Source organism: Carcharodon carcharias, chromosome 19, assembly GCF_017639515.1.
Source record: "Carcharodon carcharias isolate sCarCar2 chromosome 19, sCarCar2.pri, whole genome shotgun sequence".
Lineage (NCBI taxonomy): Eukaryota > Metazoa > Chordata > Chondrichthyes > Lamniformes > Lamnidae > Carcharodon > Carcharodon carcharias.
In genome coordinates, this window is record NC_054485.1 from 75,028,801 (window position 1) to 75,047,370 (window position 18,570).

The following is an 18,570-nucleotide window of genomic DNA, read 5'->3' on the forward strand; positions in this document are numbered from 1 at the left end:
GGAAGACAAATGGAACTTTGGCATTTATTGCTAAAGGAATAGAGTATAAAAATGGGGAAATGTTGTTGCAACTGTACAAGGCATTGGTGAGACCACACCTGGAGTACTGTGCACAGTTTTAGTCCCCTTACTTGAGGAAGGATGTAGTTGCATTGGAGGCAGTTCAGAGGAGGTTCACTAGATTGATTCCAGAGATGCGGGATTTGTCTTATGAGGAGAGATTGAGCAGTTTAGGCCTATACTCACTAGAGTTTAGAAGGATGAGAGGAGATCTAATTGAGGTATATAAGATGCTAAAGAGTATAGACAAAGTAACGTGGAGCAGATGCTTCTCCTTCCGGGGCATTCTAAAATGAGAGGCCATAGTTTTAGGCTAAGGGGTGGCAGATTTAAATCAGAGATGAGGAGGAATTACTTTTCTCAAAGGGTCGTGAATCTGTGGAATTCACTACCTCTGAGTGCAGTGGATGCTGGGACACTGATAAATTTGAGGAGATAGACAGATTTTTAATTAGTAACAGGTTGAAAGGTTATGGGGTGAGGGTGGGAAATTGGAGTTGAGGCCGAAATTAGTTCAGCCATGATCGTATTGAATGGCGGGGCAGGCTCGAGGGGCGGAATTGCCTACTTTCTGCTCCTAGTTCTTATGTTCTTTTGAGTCTGAGAATGATTTGTCATACGCAACGCACGTGAATGGTTTCTCTCATGTGTGAACTTTCTGATGGAACAGGAACTTGAAAACTTTATGAAGGTTTTGTCAGGCACCTCACACTTGAATGGTTATTTCCACATGAATATGTTGATGTGCACAGAGGGTTCAAGACTGCGAGAATGATTTGTCACAAACCTTGCATGTGAATGTTTTCTTCCCTATGTGAATGCGTTGGTGTGCACGGAGGGTCGATGTCTGCGTGAATGATTTGTCACACACCTCGCAGGTGAATGGTTTCTCCCCTGTGTGAATGCGTTGGTGTTCCCACAGGGCTGATGAATCAGAGAATGATTTGTTACACACCTCACATGTGAATGGTTTCTCCCCTGTGTGAATGTGCTGGTGGACACGGAGGTCCAATGACCGTGTGAATGTTTTGCCACCCCCCTCACACCTGAATGGTTTTTCCCCTGTGTGAATGCGTTGGTGTTCAAGGAGGGTGGATGACCATGAGAATAATTTGCCACATGATTCACACCTGAATGGTTTCTCCCCCGTGTGAGTGCGTTGGTATCTGCGGAGGGCTGATGACTGCAAGAATGATTTGTCACACACCAAGCACGTGAACGGCTTCACCCCTGTGTGAATCCTCTGGTGAGTTTGGAGATTGGAGGATTGGGTGAAAGCTGCCTCACAGACATCACACCTGAAGGGTTTCTCCCCTGTGTGAATCCTCTGGTGTATCAGGAGGATTGAAGATGTCACAAAAGCTTTGTAACAAACCTCACACTTGAATGGTTTCTCTTCCATGTAGATGCCTTTGTCTTAACAGTGGCCGTAAGAGATGCACCTTGTGTTTTCAGATATTTTAAGACCTTTTGCAGCCCTGCTCTTACACCTCACAGCCTCTCACCTGTAGGAATGAGTCAGTGGTTCATGAGGCTCAATGAATGATTGAAGCTCTCACCACACTTGGAGCCACTCACACTTCTTCTCAGCCTCACCCTGACTGATCACCCACAGCCGAATCTTTGGAAAGGTTGGTTCTGATGGAAGGCTCCACACCTGACCAGTTTCAGATCTGATGATATGTCAAAGCTCCCCTGACCCTACTGATTTCCAGATGATGGTTTCACTGCCCAACCTTCTCTACATTGAGCAATGCTGTGAAGGGACTGGATGTCTTCCCACAGTTTTGCAATTGTTCCTTGGGTGATGGTCTGGATCTATCTGCGGTGTCTATCCTCTCTGTATTCTCTGGTGTAGTACGATGCAATCCTTCTGTAAAACAGAAAAAGGAAACATGATTTCCTCCAACTCCCTCTCATCCTTTACTGAAGGGGCTGACTCCTCAGTTAGTGACTGTTCCACAGTAAGCACCAGTCTGCTGTGTTAATTCAATGGAGATTTTCAAATTTCTCCCCTTGTTTCCAAAATTATTTGAAGAAAACACACTGGGCAGCAAGTGCTAGAAGCTAAGGAAAATATTGCTTCAGTGTAGCTGATTGAAGGGTTCTGGTTTATCCTGGGAAATTAGATACACTGCACTCGCTCAGACTGCACATCCCAAATTCAGCTATCAGCCACAGAACTGGGCAAAACTATCAAATCCGAGCCCAAGCTTTTGGGAAAGGCTGAGGCATTCAGGAAAAATCTTTAAAGAAGCTTCCAAGGAGGCAGCTCTCCCTCAGCACTGCCGCTTTGACTGGGCAACACTCCCAGAGAGGGACGGAATCAGGATAATAACCATCTCCAAACACACACTGAACTCAACAATAGGAAATCAGTAAGAATCCTCAGACACTCTGCATCTCTCAGATAATTACACCTCACCTTCTCATATTCAGTAATGACCCAGCAACAAAACTCAGCCTGTAAATCAGAAGGGAAATGCTTCCAATAAACACACTCAATATCCAACACACAGCTCCAGTCAAACAGTTCAGCACAAAACACCCAGTAAACAGCTCTCTCAGCTGGATCTTCTCACACAGCATAAGGGGCATTTCCACACCTGATTCCCCACAGGATAGTCAGACTGCCTGAACATTAGTGTGGATATTATGTGATGTAATTGTTATACATTCTGTTCCTTCACTCACCATCTCCTCACTTGGTTTTCAGTCCCTACAGGAAGTGAATCAGTTGTGGAAGAGGAAGAGGAGAGAATGGGCAGAGTGGGTGGGCTCTCTGATTGACGTCTCTCACAGCCAATCCAAATATTTCTGGAGTAACATGAGTTTCCTGAAGCTTGGGAAACTGACCGGTGAAACAGAGGTGACTTTGAGCAGCAGATCAGGTGGGAGCTTAAACTTGTCATTGTCCCATCTGAATAAAACCTCATTTATTGCAGCTGCTGTCTCAGTTCCTCCTGGTAAACATTTGACAGAGATTTCTAGTGTGGGAATAGCATTCTTCATCCTCAGAGACTTTCAAACTGACAACATCAGTGTGGGATGTGAAGCCTTGGATGTGTTTGACAGCAGATCAGAAGAGGGAGACCAAAGCATTCAAGGCAGCGATAACGTGCGATGATGGGATCAGCACATGCACAGGAGGGATGGGGACAGTAGAGGAGAGAGGAAATTGACCCAGTGCTTGGGGAATGAATCTGTAACTTGGGCAATGAATCTGTGAATTTGGACTGAGGTGGGGCTCATTGTCTGAGTAAATGCCTCATGAGTTGATATCTGACAGCCTTGCCCTGTCCAAGGGTTGTCTCCTGTGGAGGTTCAGCTCCTCTCAGCTCCAATTTCTGAGGCTCAACATTCACCTTGTTGAATTCCTCTCCTGGGATGTTCCGGTTCATTCACCTCTCCTGGGCTGTCCCAGTCTAGGCCTTGTTTGAGAGTGATATTGTTCAGCATGCAGTATGCTATGATGATCGTGACCATTCTCTCTCTCTGGGGAATACTGTGATCCACCTCACTGGTGTACCCCATACCATAAACAATTTTTCAACATCCCACTAGCTTCTCTCGGTGAGCTGCCTCAGAGAGACACGGGCATCAGTAAACAACACCTCCTCCTCAGTGTGTGGTGTATGAAATGGTAGCATCAGCCATGGAAGGAAGGGATGGACCTTGTCCCTAATCAGTTGACCATCAGGTCACTCCCCTTCCCTGAATATGGGTCTGATGTCCGAGTTCCTGACAATGAAAGCATTGTGGGATGATCCAGTGTGAATGACTTTCGCATGGAGTATTCTCAGACGGATATTACACGCTACATGAAGGAGGGGAATTACTTTCTGTTCAGGTAGCTCTGTGAGTCTCCTCAGGCGACCTTCAATGTCATGTGAGTGTTATCAATTACTCCCAGCGCCTTGGGGAAGCAGCTATTACATAAAACTCAGGTGAACTCTGCTGCTGCTCTCTGAGTGTTGTATTAAATTTAAGAAAGTCATTTACTCTGTCAAGCTATTTATTCTCCTCCTCTCTCCTCCCCACCCCCCTCCTCTGTCTCCTCTTCCTATCTTTCCACTGTCATTCTGCTACTCCCCCCTCCTTTTATCTCTCTCTTCCTCTCTCCTACAGTTCCCCTCCTCATCCAGTATTATAAAGATGAGAGGGATGGAGTGAAAGTTCACCATTTTAAACTCTATCATAAATAGACAAACAAAGCAGAAACTCCATACAATATTATGGAGGTAATAATGTAACTATGATTATCGTCATCACTCTCTGGGAACATAGGACTTAGGATCAGAAGACGACCATTCAGCTCTTCAAGTCTGCTTCGCTAAATGGTAAGATCATGCCTGATCTGGTTATGGTCTCAACACCACTTTCAAGTCTATCCCCACTTGACTCCACTCTCTATCAATAATCTGTCTATAGGAACAGAGAACCTAGGTCGAAGTGCTTTCAGACAATAGGTTTGTGAAAGTTGTTATATAAATGCAAGTCTTTCTTAGGGAAACATTATTCTTCCTGTGAATTGGAAATATATTAACCAATTGATGGAGAAAGTACACCAGCCCAAGGTGACATTGACCAATATAGTGTGTGCAGGATCCTTACTGTAGGCTCCTGGTGTTTCACTGAATAGGACACAACATGCTGACAAATCAGGGAGTTTTTGTTAAACTAAGAAATGAATTATAAACCTATACAGAAGGTTGATAAAACAACAGACAAACAACAACACAATATTCAGCTTACATCAAAGTGCAAATCAATTAAAATAACAAAGTATTTGAAAATGACTCAAGATCTTTCCCAGAACATGAAATGAATCTTGGAAGAGTGTAACATGAACATATCACACCATTTTTACATTGAGGTATGATGGGCTGAGGGAACTCAGGTCTGTAGAGACTCATCCCCACTCCCTAACCATACTTAGGACAGTAGTCCTCCCAGACAGGAGAGTACAACATTCCCCATGGTATTTGTCAAATACTCAACACCTGAAGAGGATCCGTCCATAATTCACATCACCAACTAAAGCAGGTTCTGATTCTACCCTATACCCAATGCTGAGAGCTGGCTCACTTTACTAACACATACACACACACACACACATCAGGGGAAACTCTCTCAGAATACTACAGACAGAAGTTTCTTCAAAATCCCTGTGCTTTAGTCTGACTTCTAATTCTGATGGTCAGGAATGACACTGAACTTTAGTCACACAGGTTGGAGCTCGTTTCCATCATACAAACCCACAATGGTTACAGAGATCCAGTGGTCATGTGGGTCCATGGACCAATCAGTTTCCATTCCTGGAAGGCACTTTTCCCCCAGGTGAGTTGGACAGCGCTTTCTAATTCCCAACTCTCTGCCCTTTGGCCCTCCATTCACCACAATGCTGCTGTAGCCGTCAATCTGAGTTAATCACTCCCTCGTATCCACCTTCTACACCCTTATTTCCAAACTGACCTTTACTCCATTCCTGGTCAAAGCCAGCATTTTTTACTGATCTCTCATCGCCTTTGAGAAGATGGCAGCCACCTTTCTGAACCCCTGCAGTCCAAACTGCTTCAGTCAGACACTCATTGCTGTAGTTTGTAGAAGGCTGAACCGTCACAGCTGATCTGGTGTTGGATCTCTTTGTCAATGGTGACCTTTTGACAGAGTTGGCTGTCGAGCTCTGGAAAGCGTTCAACATGGTCCAGAGAGGTTCTGAAGAAGAGTCATATTGGACTTGAAACATTGACTCTGTTTTTCTCTCTCCACAGATGCTGCCAGACCAGCTGAGTTTTTCCAGCATTTTCTTTTTTGTTACTTTAGATATCCAGCACCCGCAGTATTTTGCTTTTGTTTATATCTATTACTTGATCCATGTGGGGGACTGATGCCTGCTGGACAGATCATTGCCTTGTTCGATCGATGATGGATATCCGCCCAACACCAAGGCATTTTTTTCACTCATTGATGGGATGTGGTGTTGCTGGCTGGGCCAACATCCATTACCCATCCCTAACTGCCTTTGAAAAAGTGGTGGTGAGCTGCGTTCTTGAACCACTGCAGTCCATGGCGAAGACCAAAAGTCCAAGATGAAGAAGATCAATGGCTCAGCCCTAAAACCGCCCAACTGAAGAGAGGAATTCCAGGTACAGATCATGATCAATCTGAAAAATCTTCACACATCCAACTCAATTCCTGAACAATGGGATCAAATAAAGTCAGCTGTACTAAACTCCTGTGCCCAGACCATTGGGTTCGAGTATCATCGTCACCAGGACTGGCTCGACAAACATGATGCTCAAATATGTGACCTCCTGGAAAAAAATGATCAGCCTTCATTGCCTGACAGAACAACCCAGGAAGGTCACAACTCAGGAAGGCAGCATTTCAACAGCTCAAGACTGACACCCAAAGACAAATCTGGAAGATAAAGGACATCTGGTGGGAAGAGAAATCCTGAGAAATCCAACAATTTGCAGATCATCATGACATGTGAATCTTATCTGAAGTCACCTGAGCCATCTATAGACCGAGGTCAAATTTTAAAAGTTCTTTCAAGGGATGTGGGCATTGCTGAATAGGGCAGCATTTTTTATTGCCCATCCCTAATTACCCTTGAGAAGGCAATGGTGAGCTGCCTTCTTGAACTGCTGTACATATCCAAAATACCCTTCGTTCACAGGATGGTGTTTCTCTTCTTAAGGATGACAATGCCATCTGTTAACACTGGTAAGAACATTTTGAACAACTCCTCAACCCTGAATCCACAATGGCAGCTGATCCCTCCAGTCTATCCCTCAATGCCCTATGGTAGAATCCATGGGTGAGCCACTGTTAAGGACAGGAGGGGATTTAATTTAAACAGCATTAATTCCTCCTCTCACCACCTGTCCATAAACAGAAAGGTATTTTGAAATAAGCCGTGGCGTATTTCCAACCCTTCAGTTTAGGTGCAATCCAATTTTCTATTAATAATCCCACAATAAACTTGAGAAAGGATGAACTTAAAGGGCTAGTTTATTTGCACAGACTGAAAACATGGGAGAGTCACAACGTTGCCTCCTTTGCGTTCATACAGAAAAAAAGAGACAGAGAAAGCAAAATTTACAGTGCAGAGACCACAGAGAAAAGAAATATTGTTTCATGTGGGGTCCAGAATCAAAGATCAATGAGGTATTTCTTCACAGAGGTCGATGAGCTGAAAACCAATGTTAGTTAATTCAATTTTTCGGTGGTGTTGACTTCACACAATGAGATAGGCAGGCAGGGATGAATCAGTCTTGTAGGCAATGGTACAGAATTTCCAACAGAAGCAGTGTAGATGGGGCCAGGTGTCCAACCTGGGCCAGAGCTCCTTGTCTGTGAGGCTGCTGTTTGAGCTAGGTAAAATGGCAGACTGACTTTGCAGTTCCACAAGGCAATATTACTGGTTCCACAAGCTAGAGGTCCACGTCAAATGACTCCACACTGTCTTTGACAAAGGATGTGTATGCCTCGTCTGGGTCCCCGAGACTGTTAATTGTCTCAACCGTTAAGAATTGAAAGGAAGGTTACGGAGCCTTTAGCAAACAAGCAGACTCCAGTTGGCCAGCCTGGATTAGGAAATGCAGATGGCCTTTGTATAGCTCTCTTTGAATTTGGTTTGTGCAGCCTACAGGGTGAGTCATTAGTGGCCCTTCAGAAATAAAGTTGTGTGTGTTTCCCTGAAAATGCCAGGTATCTCCTTTTGTTTGGGGTCACAGACAAATATAAATTTAGCCATTTTAAGTCTTTGTCCAGTTTGAAATTTTTTGAGATAGCAATGAGCATATCTCGAAATATTTTATAAGAAAAATATACAAGGTGAGGTCTTAGTCCCTCACAATCACCATCGATGGGAGAACTGCAACAAGCAACCAAACAGAAGACAAATAACAAAGCCCCTGGCCCAATGGTATTCCAGCTGAGGTCTTCAAAGTTGGTGAACTTTTGGTCAGATCAACTTTCCATGAACTCATGTTAAAGATTTACAAGGAAAAAGAACTTCCACCAACCATATACCGAGAGAGGAGCAATGCAGCCAAAGCATGTGACCCAGCTCCAAGACCCTGTGGAGACATCAGTGTATGGTGAGAGAGGAAGAGTAGGTGAAACAATCCTGGCACACGTCACACTGGAAGGGTTTGTCTCCCGTGTGGGTTCGCTGATGTTCCAGGAGGTCTAACAACTGTGTAAAGGCTTTATTACAGAACTCATACGGATAGGGTTTCTCTCCCGTGTGAGTGCATTGATGGACCAGGAGGTACGCTGTCTGTTTGAAAGTCTTGTCACACGATTCACACCTGAATGGTTTCTCATTATGTGGAACTACTTGTCCTTTAGGAAATTGGAGGATTGAAAGCCTTGTCCTAAACATCGCACCTGAAGAGTCTCTCCCATGTGAATCCTCTCCTGTCCCAGGTGAGTTGAAGATATCAAGAAAGCTTCATCACAAACCTCACATCTGAATAGTTACTCCAATGTGTGAGTCCTCTGATGGAGCAGGAGGTACGATGATCTTGAGAACGATTTGTTGCACACCTTGCACCCGAATTGCTTCTCCCCAGTGTGAATATGTTTGTGTCTGCGCAGGGTCGATAAGTTGGACAATGATTTGTTGCACAATTCGCATGTGAACAGCTTCTCCCCTGTGTGAATGTGTCGGTGTGTACGGAGATCCGATGACCACGTGAATGATTTGTCACACACCTCACACGTGAACGGTTTTTCACCTGTGTGAATGCGTTGGTGTACACGGAGGTTCGTTAACTGTGAATATGATTTGTCACACACCTCACACATGAATGGTTTCTCCCCTGTGTGAGTGCGTTGATGTACACGGAGGGTTGATGATTGTGAGAATGATTTCTCACACACCTCACAGCTGAAAGGCTTCTCCCCAGAGTGAGTGCGCTGGTGCGTACGGAGGTCTGATGAACACGAGAATGATTTGTCACAAACCTCACACGTGAATGGTTTCTCCCCTGTGTGAATACGGTGATGTACACGGAGTGTTGATGACTGTGAGAATGCTTTGTCGCACACCTCACACGTGAATGGTTTCTCCCCTGTATGAATGCGTTGGTGTTTACGGAGATTTGACGACCATGAGAATGATTTGTCGCACACCTCACACTTGAATGGATTCTCCCCTGTGTGAATGCGTTGGTGTACACGGAGGGTCGATGACTCTGAGAATGATTTGTTGCACACCTCGCATGTGAATGGCTTCTCCTGAGTGTGAACACGCCAGTGTTTCAGCAGGGCTGATGATTCTGCAAAGCTTTTGTTGCACATCTCACACATGAACCGTTTCTCCCCAGTATGAATCCGTTGGTGTTTCACAAGTGTTGATGACCGTGCGAATGCTTGATCACACATCTCACACTTGAATGGTTTCTCTTCCATGTGGCTGCCCATGTTACAGATGGTACAACAGATGCACCTTGCTTTTTCGAAAATCATATGATTCTGTGCAGCCCTCCACAAACACCTCACACTTGAACAGCCTCTCACCTGTAAGAATGAGTTAGTGGTTCATAAGGCTCAATGAATGATTGAAGCTCTCTCCACACTTGGAGCCACTCACACTTCTTCCCAGCCTCACCCTGACTGATCACCCACAACCGAACCTTCGGAAAGGTTGGTTCTGATGGAAAGCTCCACACCACTGACCAGTTTCAGATCTGATGATATGTCAAAGCTTCCCTGATCCAACCGAGTTCCAGATGATAGTTTCACTGCCCAACCTTCTCTGTGTTGAGCAATGCTGTGAAGGGACTGGCTGTTTTCCCACAGTTGTGCAGTTGTTCCTTGGGTGATGGTCAGGATCCATCTGCAGTGTCTATCCTCTCCATATTCTCTGTTGTAGTGCAGTGCAATCCTTCTGTAAAACAGGAAAAGGAAACATGATTTCCTTGAACTCCCTCTCCTCCTTTGCTGAAAGGGCTGATTCCTCAGTTAGAGACTGTTCCACAGTGAGTGCCAGTCTGCTATTCCCGTGTGGGGATCAGATGCAAATCCTTTCTTTTTGCTCACTTGACTGTCACACACCCTCTGTTTCCAGCAGGAACACTCACTGGATAGTGACCAGGAGCAGACAACGTGGCTACTTTCTTTCCTCCACCCAGCCCCCATCTTCCCAGGCATCATGAGGACAATGGAAAAGACAGTCGGGCGGAGTGTAAAATAGGCTATCAATTCACTATGAACTTGAGTCATGCTGGTGAAGACCAGTTTTACCCTTAGAGTATGTGCTTAATACAAAAAATACTCAGGAGAAATGTTAATTCAATGGAGATTTTGAAATTTCTCCCCTTGTTTTCCAAAATTATTTGAAGAAAACACACTGGGCAGGAAGTGCTAGAAGCCAAGAAAAATATTGCTTCAGTGTAGCTGATTGTAGGGTTCTGGTTTATTCTGGTAAATTAGATACACTGCACTCACTCAGACTGTACATCCCAAGTTCAGCGATCAGCCACAGCACTGGGCAAAATGATCAAATCTGAGCCCAGGCTTTTGGGAAAGGGCAAGGCCTTCAGGAATCTTTAAAGAAGGCATTAAAAGAGATTTCAATAAATGTGTCTCCAGGTATGGAAGCCGAATTGCTCTAGTGCTGGATTAACAATCCAGAGATTGAGAGTTCAAATCCAACCACAGAAAGTTACATACATAGAATTACAGTGCAGAAACAGGCCATTCAGCCCAATTGGTCCATGCTGGTATTTATGCCTCACACGAGCCTCTTCTCACCCCTCTTCATCTCACCCGATCAGCATATCCTTCTGTTCCTTTCTCCCTCATGTGCTTATCTAGTTTCCCCTTAAAGGCATCTATGCTGTTCACCTCAACCATTCCATGTTGTGAAACCGAATTTGATAAATTTTGGAATTTATGGATCAGAATCAAAATAAAAACATGAAAACTTTCAGATTGTCCCAAATACCCAAATATTATCCTTCAAGGAAAGGGACCTGCTACAACTGCCTGGTCTGGTCCAGGTGACTCCAGTCCCACAAAACATTGTTGACTCTGAACTACCCTCTGAATTGGCCTAGCAAACAATCATAAACAATCACTACAAAGTCCAATAATAAGAGGAAAATCAGATAGATCTGGACAATCCTGGTATTATGTCAGAATAAGATTAAAGAGATTTCAGCCCAGTCAAGTCTGTAAAGTCTCTCTTACCAAGGTCTGAGAACAAGTACCCAAGTGAGGAGAGCTACCCCACAGACTGGTCAAGTAGCAGTGATACTCACTGAATCGTATCAATCTGGAAACATCCCAGACTCCTCCGTCACCATCCCTGAGTATGTCCCATCCCACTGGCAGGTGGAGAAGTCTCAATATTGACTCCATGGAGTCTCATGGCTTCAGGTCAACCAAGTTCAAGGAAAACTACCACTCCCCTCCCAACTGATGAATGAGTATTTCACCATGTTAATCATCGCCAGGGAAGTAGACTAAGGACAGATTCCAAAACTGGGTATCCATGAGGTGCAGTGAGCCATCAGCAGCAGAATTGTATTCCACCACAATCTCACAGCCCGGCACAGTCCTCATTCCATGATTATCATCAAACCAGTAGATAGACAAGAGCAGCATTGGGTATACTTTAGAGTCAGGTTTGAACCGAGTGAAGTTTATTATTGAATCTGAATCCACCATTCTATCAGACAGTGCATTCCAAATCCTAACCACACGTTGTGTAGAAAAAGGTTTCCCTCAAGTCACCTCTGATTTTTATGCCAATCATATTTTATCTGTAACCTCTAGTTATCGACCTTTCTGCCAATGGAAACAGTTTCTCTTTATTTACTCTGTCTAAACCCTTCATGATTTTAAACATCTTTACAAATTTCCTGTTAGCCTTCTCTGCTCTAAGGGAAACAATCTAAGTGTCTCCAGTCTATCCGTGTCACTGTAATCCCTCAATCCTGGAACCATTCTAGTAAATCTCTTCTGTACACTCTCCAAAATTCAGAGATAGGGTGGTGGGAGGTCTTGGAGGGATTTGAAAAGACAAAAAACATCCAGATCACAACACACAAACAGAACTGACCATTCACAGTCCACAGGATAATAACCAGCTCCCAACACACACACACACAGAATTCAACAATAGGAAATCAGTAAGAATCCTCAGACACTCTGCACCTCCCAGATAATTACACCTCACCTTCTCTGATTCAGTAATGACCCATCAACAAAACTCAGCCTGTAAATCAGAAGGGAAATGCTTCCAATAAACATACTCAATATCCAACACACAGCTCCAGTCAAACAGTTCAGCACAAAGCACCCAGTAAACAGCTCTCTCAGCTGGATCTTCTCACACAGCATAAGGGGCATTTCCACACCTGATTCCCCACAGGATAGTCAGACTGCCTGAACATTAGTGTAGATATTATGTGATGTAATTATTATAAATTCTGTTGCTTCACTCACCATCTCCTCACTTGGTTTTCAGTCCCTACAGGAAGTGAACCAGTTCTGGAAGAGGAAGAGGAGAGAATGGGCAGAGTAGGTGGGTTCTCTGATTGATGTATCTCACAGCCAATCCAAATATTCCTGGAGCAACATGAGTTTCCTGAACCTTGGGAAACTGACCAGTGAAACGGAGGTGACTTTAAGCAGCAGATCAGGTGGGATTTAAACTTGTCATTGTCCCATCTGAATAAAACCTCACTTATTGCAGCTGCTGTCTCAGTTCTCTCTGCCAGCCCCTTGCTAGAAACTAGATAAGCACAAAAGGGAGAAAGGAACAGAAGCTACACTGAATGTATATTTTCCTTAGCTTCTAGCACTTCCTGCCTAGCATATTTTTTAAAAAATAATTCTGGAAAACAAGGGAGAAATTTCAAAATCTCCATTGAATTAATATTTCTCCTGTAAGGGTACAACTGGTCTTCACCAGCATGACTCGAGCTCACCGTGAATTGATAGCCTATTTTACACTCCACCCGACTGTCTTTTCCAATGTCCTCATGGTGCCTGGGAAGATGGGGGCCTGGGCAGAGGAAAGAAAATAGCCACGTTGTCTGCCCCTGGTCACCATCCAGTAACCCTGCTGGAAAGAGGGTGTGTGACAGGAAAGTCAGGAAAGAGAAAGGACCTGTATCTGATCCCTCAGCTGCAACCTGTGCTAGGTTGTCAAATATTTCTCAATTTGCAACAATACCAGAGTACTGGTATTTTCAAATCGAGTATTGGCCTGCTATGTCTAACAGAACATCTCTTAATATGTGTGTAATCACTGCATAAAGCAGCAGCCTGCTTGATCAGCACCTCATCAACCACCTTAAACTTTCACTGCCTCCACCACTGATGCACTTTGGCAGCAGTGTGTACCATGTATAAGATGCACTGTAGTAACTCACCAAGGCTCCTTCAACAACAGCTTCCAAACCTACGACATCTCCCACCTAAAAGGACAAGGGCAAGAGACACATGGCAACACCACCACCTGCAAGTTCCACTCTTTAAGTCATCCTGACTTGGAAATATATCACCATTCCTTCACTGTCACTGGGTCAAAATCCTAGAACTCGCTCCCTAACAGAACTGTGGGTGTACCTACACCACAGACTGCAGTGGTTCAAGAAGGCAGCTCACCACCACCTTCTCAAGGACAACTAGGGATGGGCAATAAATGCTGGTCTAGCCAGTGATGTTCACATCCCATGAATGAATAAAAATTAGTTGAATGAAATAGTCATTGAGCGTTGATAGAATGCCTGAATGTGGTTGCAATAGGGCACATGTTACATGTCTGACTGTGGTATTGGATCAGGTGTCTCTGAACACAGTGTGGGATTTATGTACAGGAGAACATGAGCTGCAGGACAGCTGTTGCTGAGCCAGGGTCAACAGAGGATTAAGGGAGATGGTTACACATAGGGACACACAACAAGACTCCAGAAGAAAGCTCACTGACAGGAAGACGAGATCCTACAGCTGGAGGAGCAGTTAATGAATGAAATGAGTAAACTGCACCGTGACCTGGGAGTTTGAACCATTTTCAGCTGTTGCTGAGCTGTGGGGATTTGTTTCAATGACATTTGTGCTGATTCATTATAATCTGTCAAAGTGAAGGAGGAGAAATCCCTGTGGATGTTGGAAGGGATTCTGGTTGGAACTCGCTGTAAACTGAAATCCCTGGTGTAAATTCGGTGGTGAATTAAGGAGCTGCTGTGAACTCCAGATTGACTGTTTCATAAACTGTGTGCTCAAACTAGAGTTACCAACCCTCCAGGACTGGTCTGGAGTCTCCAGGGATGAAAAATTAATCTTCATCACACTGCAATGACCAAGCTGGGAGAAAAATCATTCCTGGAGGCATTGATTGTTTATTAGCCTTACCATCTGTTGATAATCACATTGACATTGTGGCCACCAGGGATCAAAATCATTTCTTTCCTGAGGGTTCTTTGGGAGACTTTCTGCTTTTTGATTTTTGGGGGCTACTTTTTGGTTTTCAGGGGCTCCTCGATGGTAAAGCAGATCGAAACATTTAAGTTAGAAACAAAACTGTCCTCAATGCAGTAATTTGTAAACTCGCTCTACACCTCCATTAAAGGATATTAAAAAACGAGGCTCAGTGCTGGGCAGCTGGTCAAGAATCCAACAATTAAACAGTTTTTCTTCATTCACCCTCCCACCCACCCCCCACTCCCCAGTCCCCACCCCGTCTTCCTCCTCCTGATATCCTGGCTGATATTGAAGCAAGCACAAGGCCGGAAAGTCTGACTCTTCTGGGTGAGTGGACTCCCAAATTTTTCTACACATCAAAACTTTTTATTAAAACAAGAAAACACACACACAACAGCCAATAAAAGCTTGTAAACAGAGACACACTTTTATAGCAGAAACAGTTAAAGAAAAATCTAAGGCAAATAGAAAAAACTGGATTTCACCCACAATATTCTTTTTCCCTCTACACCAGATCTCTCTCAGCTTTATTCACAAAATAATTTATTGGATGAATATCAAAGAGGAAGAAAACCACAGGAAAGAGTTTAACTTCTTAATTTTTTATTTGGTTATTGTCATTCCAGCAGCAGTTTGTAAATTTGAAAGCCTGTCCCAGGAAGAGGGTTTTAGAAGGAAAAATAAAGATTATTTTTTAAAAAGAGTTGGGAAATTATATACCTTAACAAATAAAATAAGCTCCGAGTGTGAAAGTGAGCAATGTTGTCTGTTTCATATACCCTCTCCCTCTCTCTCACTCACTTCTGCCCCAAGAGGCCTCCTCCCCCTCATCCCCACTCTCCATCGCAGTGTCTCTCTTCCTTTCCCTCCATCCCCCTCACACACTCCCTCTCTCGTTCCCTCCTTCTCACATTCCCTCCCTCTACCTCTCTCCCTCCATCCATCCATCTCACATTCCCTCTCCCTCCCTTCCTCTCACATTCCCTCTCCCTCCCTTCCTCTCACATTCCCTCTCCCTCCCTTCCTCTCACATTCCCTCTCCCTCCCTTCCTCTCACATTCCCTCTCCATCCCTTCCTCTCACATTCCCTCTCCCTCCCTTCCTCTCACATTCCCTGTCTCCTTCTCCTCACCCCCCTCCCTCCCCTCTCACACATTCCATCCCTTTCACAGTCACAGCTGGAGCTCATTTACCTGCACTGGATCCTTCACCATCTTGTCCTCCCTCTCTCCCTCCAAATCTGCCAATAATGGTGCTGAGATCCTAATTCTCATCTTTTCTTTTCTACCGAAATGGGAGGGTTGTTGTAACCGGGAGAGGGATGGGGGGTCGGGAAGGGGCTGTTTATTTATAAATAATTTTAAAAGACCCACCTCAGTGCATCCTCGCTGGTGGCTGCCAGAAACAGTCCCTTCCCCCCCCTCAATAAAAAACATACAACTCAAAATGGATTAAAAAAAATTCCAAAGGGTGGAAAAAAGTGTAAACTATCCAATGACTTTCAAGTTCTGAGATTCTGCTCGAAAGAGAATTGTTTCCATTTCTTTTTCTCTCTCTTTTCAACTTGCAGAGAGGTTTTTTGTTTTTAATTCTCCTCCAATCACAGATTCTCTCTCCCATGCTACAGGTTCTCCCATGACAAATATTGTACCCTAACCCTTTATTTAATTATGTGCCACTGTCTTTGCTTCTTTGCAGCTATCTGTAACATTTCAAAGGCAAATTCACCACTACCCTCATGTGTTTTTAATCCTAATCCCCACATTCAGCAAAAACCCAAACATCCCCAATCGCACTGGTTCAAGTACAACCATTGACTGTCTGAAAATCCCCAATATTCCTTAGTGATACTAGTCAGAAGTGTGCCCTCCCACCACGACACACGCTATGTTTGGAGCAATCTCTCTCTGATACAAAGCTGGCAGGACTGCAGTACAGCCTCCTACCACTAGATGTGCTGTAACTGGAAGATTCTTTCCCAATTATGAGGCCAGCAGAGCTGCAATGTGCCCTCCCTCCACAAAATCCATTATACTTCAAGAACTGTCTTCCACTGTGATAAAACCAGTGGGTCAGGAGTGTGCTTTCCTGCCAACCCCTCAGTCATTGAGTCAATCTCTGAGACACTGTCACTTGACAAATTTCCAGAGTCACATTGTCATTCCTTTAGTCACTCCCCAAGTCGCAGAGTGAATCCCCAACTCACAGGTCATTCCCTGAGTCACAGTTACTCCCAATGTCACTCCTCGGGCAATTAATCAAATACTTCTTCCCCTCCTGCATTCCATCTTCCTGTGCTCCTCTCTCCTGTGCACCTCCCTCCTGTGTCCCTCTTTCTCTTCCTCCCTCCTGTGCCCCTCCCTCCTGCCCATGTGCTGATCCACCACTGCTTGTCATCGTTGCCTCAGATGCTGTGGGTCTTTCTCCTCTGATCTGCTGTCAAACACATTTGAGGCTACACATCCCACACTCTTGGTGTCAGTTTGAAAGTCTCTGAGGATGAAGAATGCTATTCCCACACTAGAAATCTCTGTCAAATGTTCACCAGAGGGGAACTGAGACAGCAGCTGCAATAAGTGAGGTTTAATTCAGATAGAACTAAATCCCCACTGATTTGCTGCTCAAAGTCACCTCTGTTTCACTGGTCAGTTTCCCAAACTTCAGGAAACTCATGTTACTCCAGAAATAGTTGGAGCCATTTAAATTTTAAACAATGTTCAATGCGTTGTGCAAAATTATTACATCCTTCAAACCTTTATTTACATATGATGAAGACAGAGGTCACATTAATATGGTAAGCCACAGTATAAAAAGGTATTTATCCAAATATCCCCCTGTTCAGAATATTGTGTACAAAATCCTTCACGTACATAGTCCATAAAGAAAATGATCATAAAACTGTTTGTTCTTCCTATTCTGCGCCAATTTTGTCTCTCCCGACACACACACACACACACACAATCTTTAAAGTGTTCTGCTCTTACGGTATCTGTGTGAGTTGTTTTTGGCTGTTCATCCAATGTCTGCTGGTTCCTGAGGAGATGTTGTCTCTCTGGGGAATGTTGTTCCCGCGGTGAGTGTTGTTGTTGTGGTAATTGTTGCTGCTGATCTGCTGCATTTATTGGGGAACAGTTGACCTCTGGGACTGATGGTCGTTCAGTTCGTTGCTCATTTGGTCCAATCAGATCTGCCTCATCAGCTGTCTGCTGTGAAGGAGCAGCTTCTCCAGTTGCATGTAGATGTCTGCAGTTGTGACAATAGATCTGGTCATTCACTTTCACCGTGTATGGTTGAGGTGACAACATTTCTACACAGGACCCAAGTTGCCAAGTGAGCTGACTTTTGTTGAGTGTGTTGAACGTTTTCACTCTGACTGGCTCTCCAACTCTCAGCTCTGGCAATGATGTGGCAGCTTTATCAAAGTGAAATTTGTCTGTCGTTTCACTTTGATCTTGTCACTCACTCCCTGTTACTATTTCTGGCCTCAGTAGTTTTTTAGCTGTTGGAAGAGTAGTCTGGATGCAGTGTGACATTAGTCACTGGACTGGGTAACTTTTCATGCCTTCAGGAGGTGTGTTTCTACACTCTAAGATTGCCTAACACATCTATGCTGGATCTAATCGATTTTTTGATGATCCCTTAGGCAGTTTCACCGCTATCTCAGCCTTTCCATTTGACTGGGGATAATGTGGAGGTGGTGTGTAGTGCTGAATTTCCCAATCATTCATCAAGTGTCTGAATTCTTCACTCGTGAATTGAGGGCCATTGTCACTCATCACAATGCCAGGAATGCCATGACGGCTGAAGTGTGCTTTCAGGCATTCTACAATCTCACTGATAGTTGTTGATGTCAGCTGGTCTAACTCCCAGTAGTCTGAGTAGTAGTCGACTGTGACAAGATAATCAGTTCCAGTGAGAGTGAAGAGGCCTATTCCAAGCTTCGTCCATGGTCTGTCTGGGATGTCATGAGTCATGAGCAGCTCTTTATCTTGCTCAGCTTGATGTTCATTACAAATACCGCACTGGCTGATGTGGTCCTTAATCTCATTGCTCATG

The 18,570-nt window shown here is 44.3% G+C and overlaps 1 protein-coding gene across 1 annotated transcript; it reads right to left on the bottom strand.

The window, feature by feature from the left end:
* Positions 1-604: 604 nt before the first annotated feature.
* Positions 605-12,572, bottom strand: LOC121291238 (zinc finger protein 271-like). Its single transcript, XM_041212314.1, has 4 exons — positions 12,532-12,572; positions 8,558-9,967; positions 7,926-7,945; positions 605-1,476 (listed from the first exon to the last, which is right to left on the bottom strand). The coding sequence occupies exons 2-4, from the start codon at positions 9,544-9,546 to the stop codon at positions 818-820; spliced, it is 1,668 nt and encodes a 555-aa protein (XP_041068248.1). The 5' UTR covers positions 9,547-9,967; positions 12,532-12,572; the 3' UTR covers positions 605-817.
* Positions 12,573-18,570: the final 5,998 nt, after the last annotated feature.

Coding starts and splice junctions, on each gene's coding strand:
- LOC121291238 (XM_041212314.1), bottom strand. CDS start 9,546: ATGATTTTCGAAAAAGCAAGGTGCATCTGTTGTACCATCTGTAACATG. Junction 7,946..8,557: donor CAGAGGACTCACACATTGGA/GTAACTATTCAG, acceptor TGCTTGTTGCAG/TTCTCCCATCGATGGTGATT. Junction 1,477..7,925: donor TTCTCCCATCGATGGTGATT/GTGAGGGACTAA, acceptor GCCACTGTTAAG/ACAAAGGCATCTACATGGAA.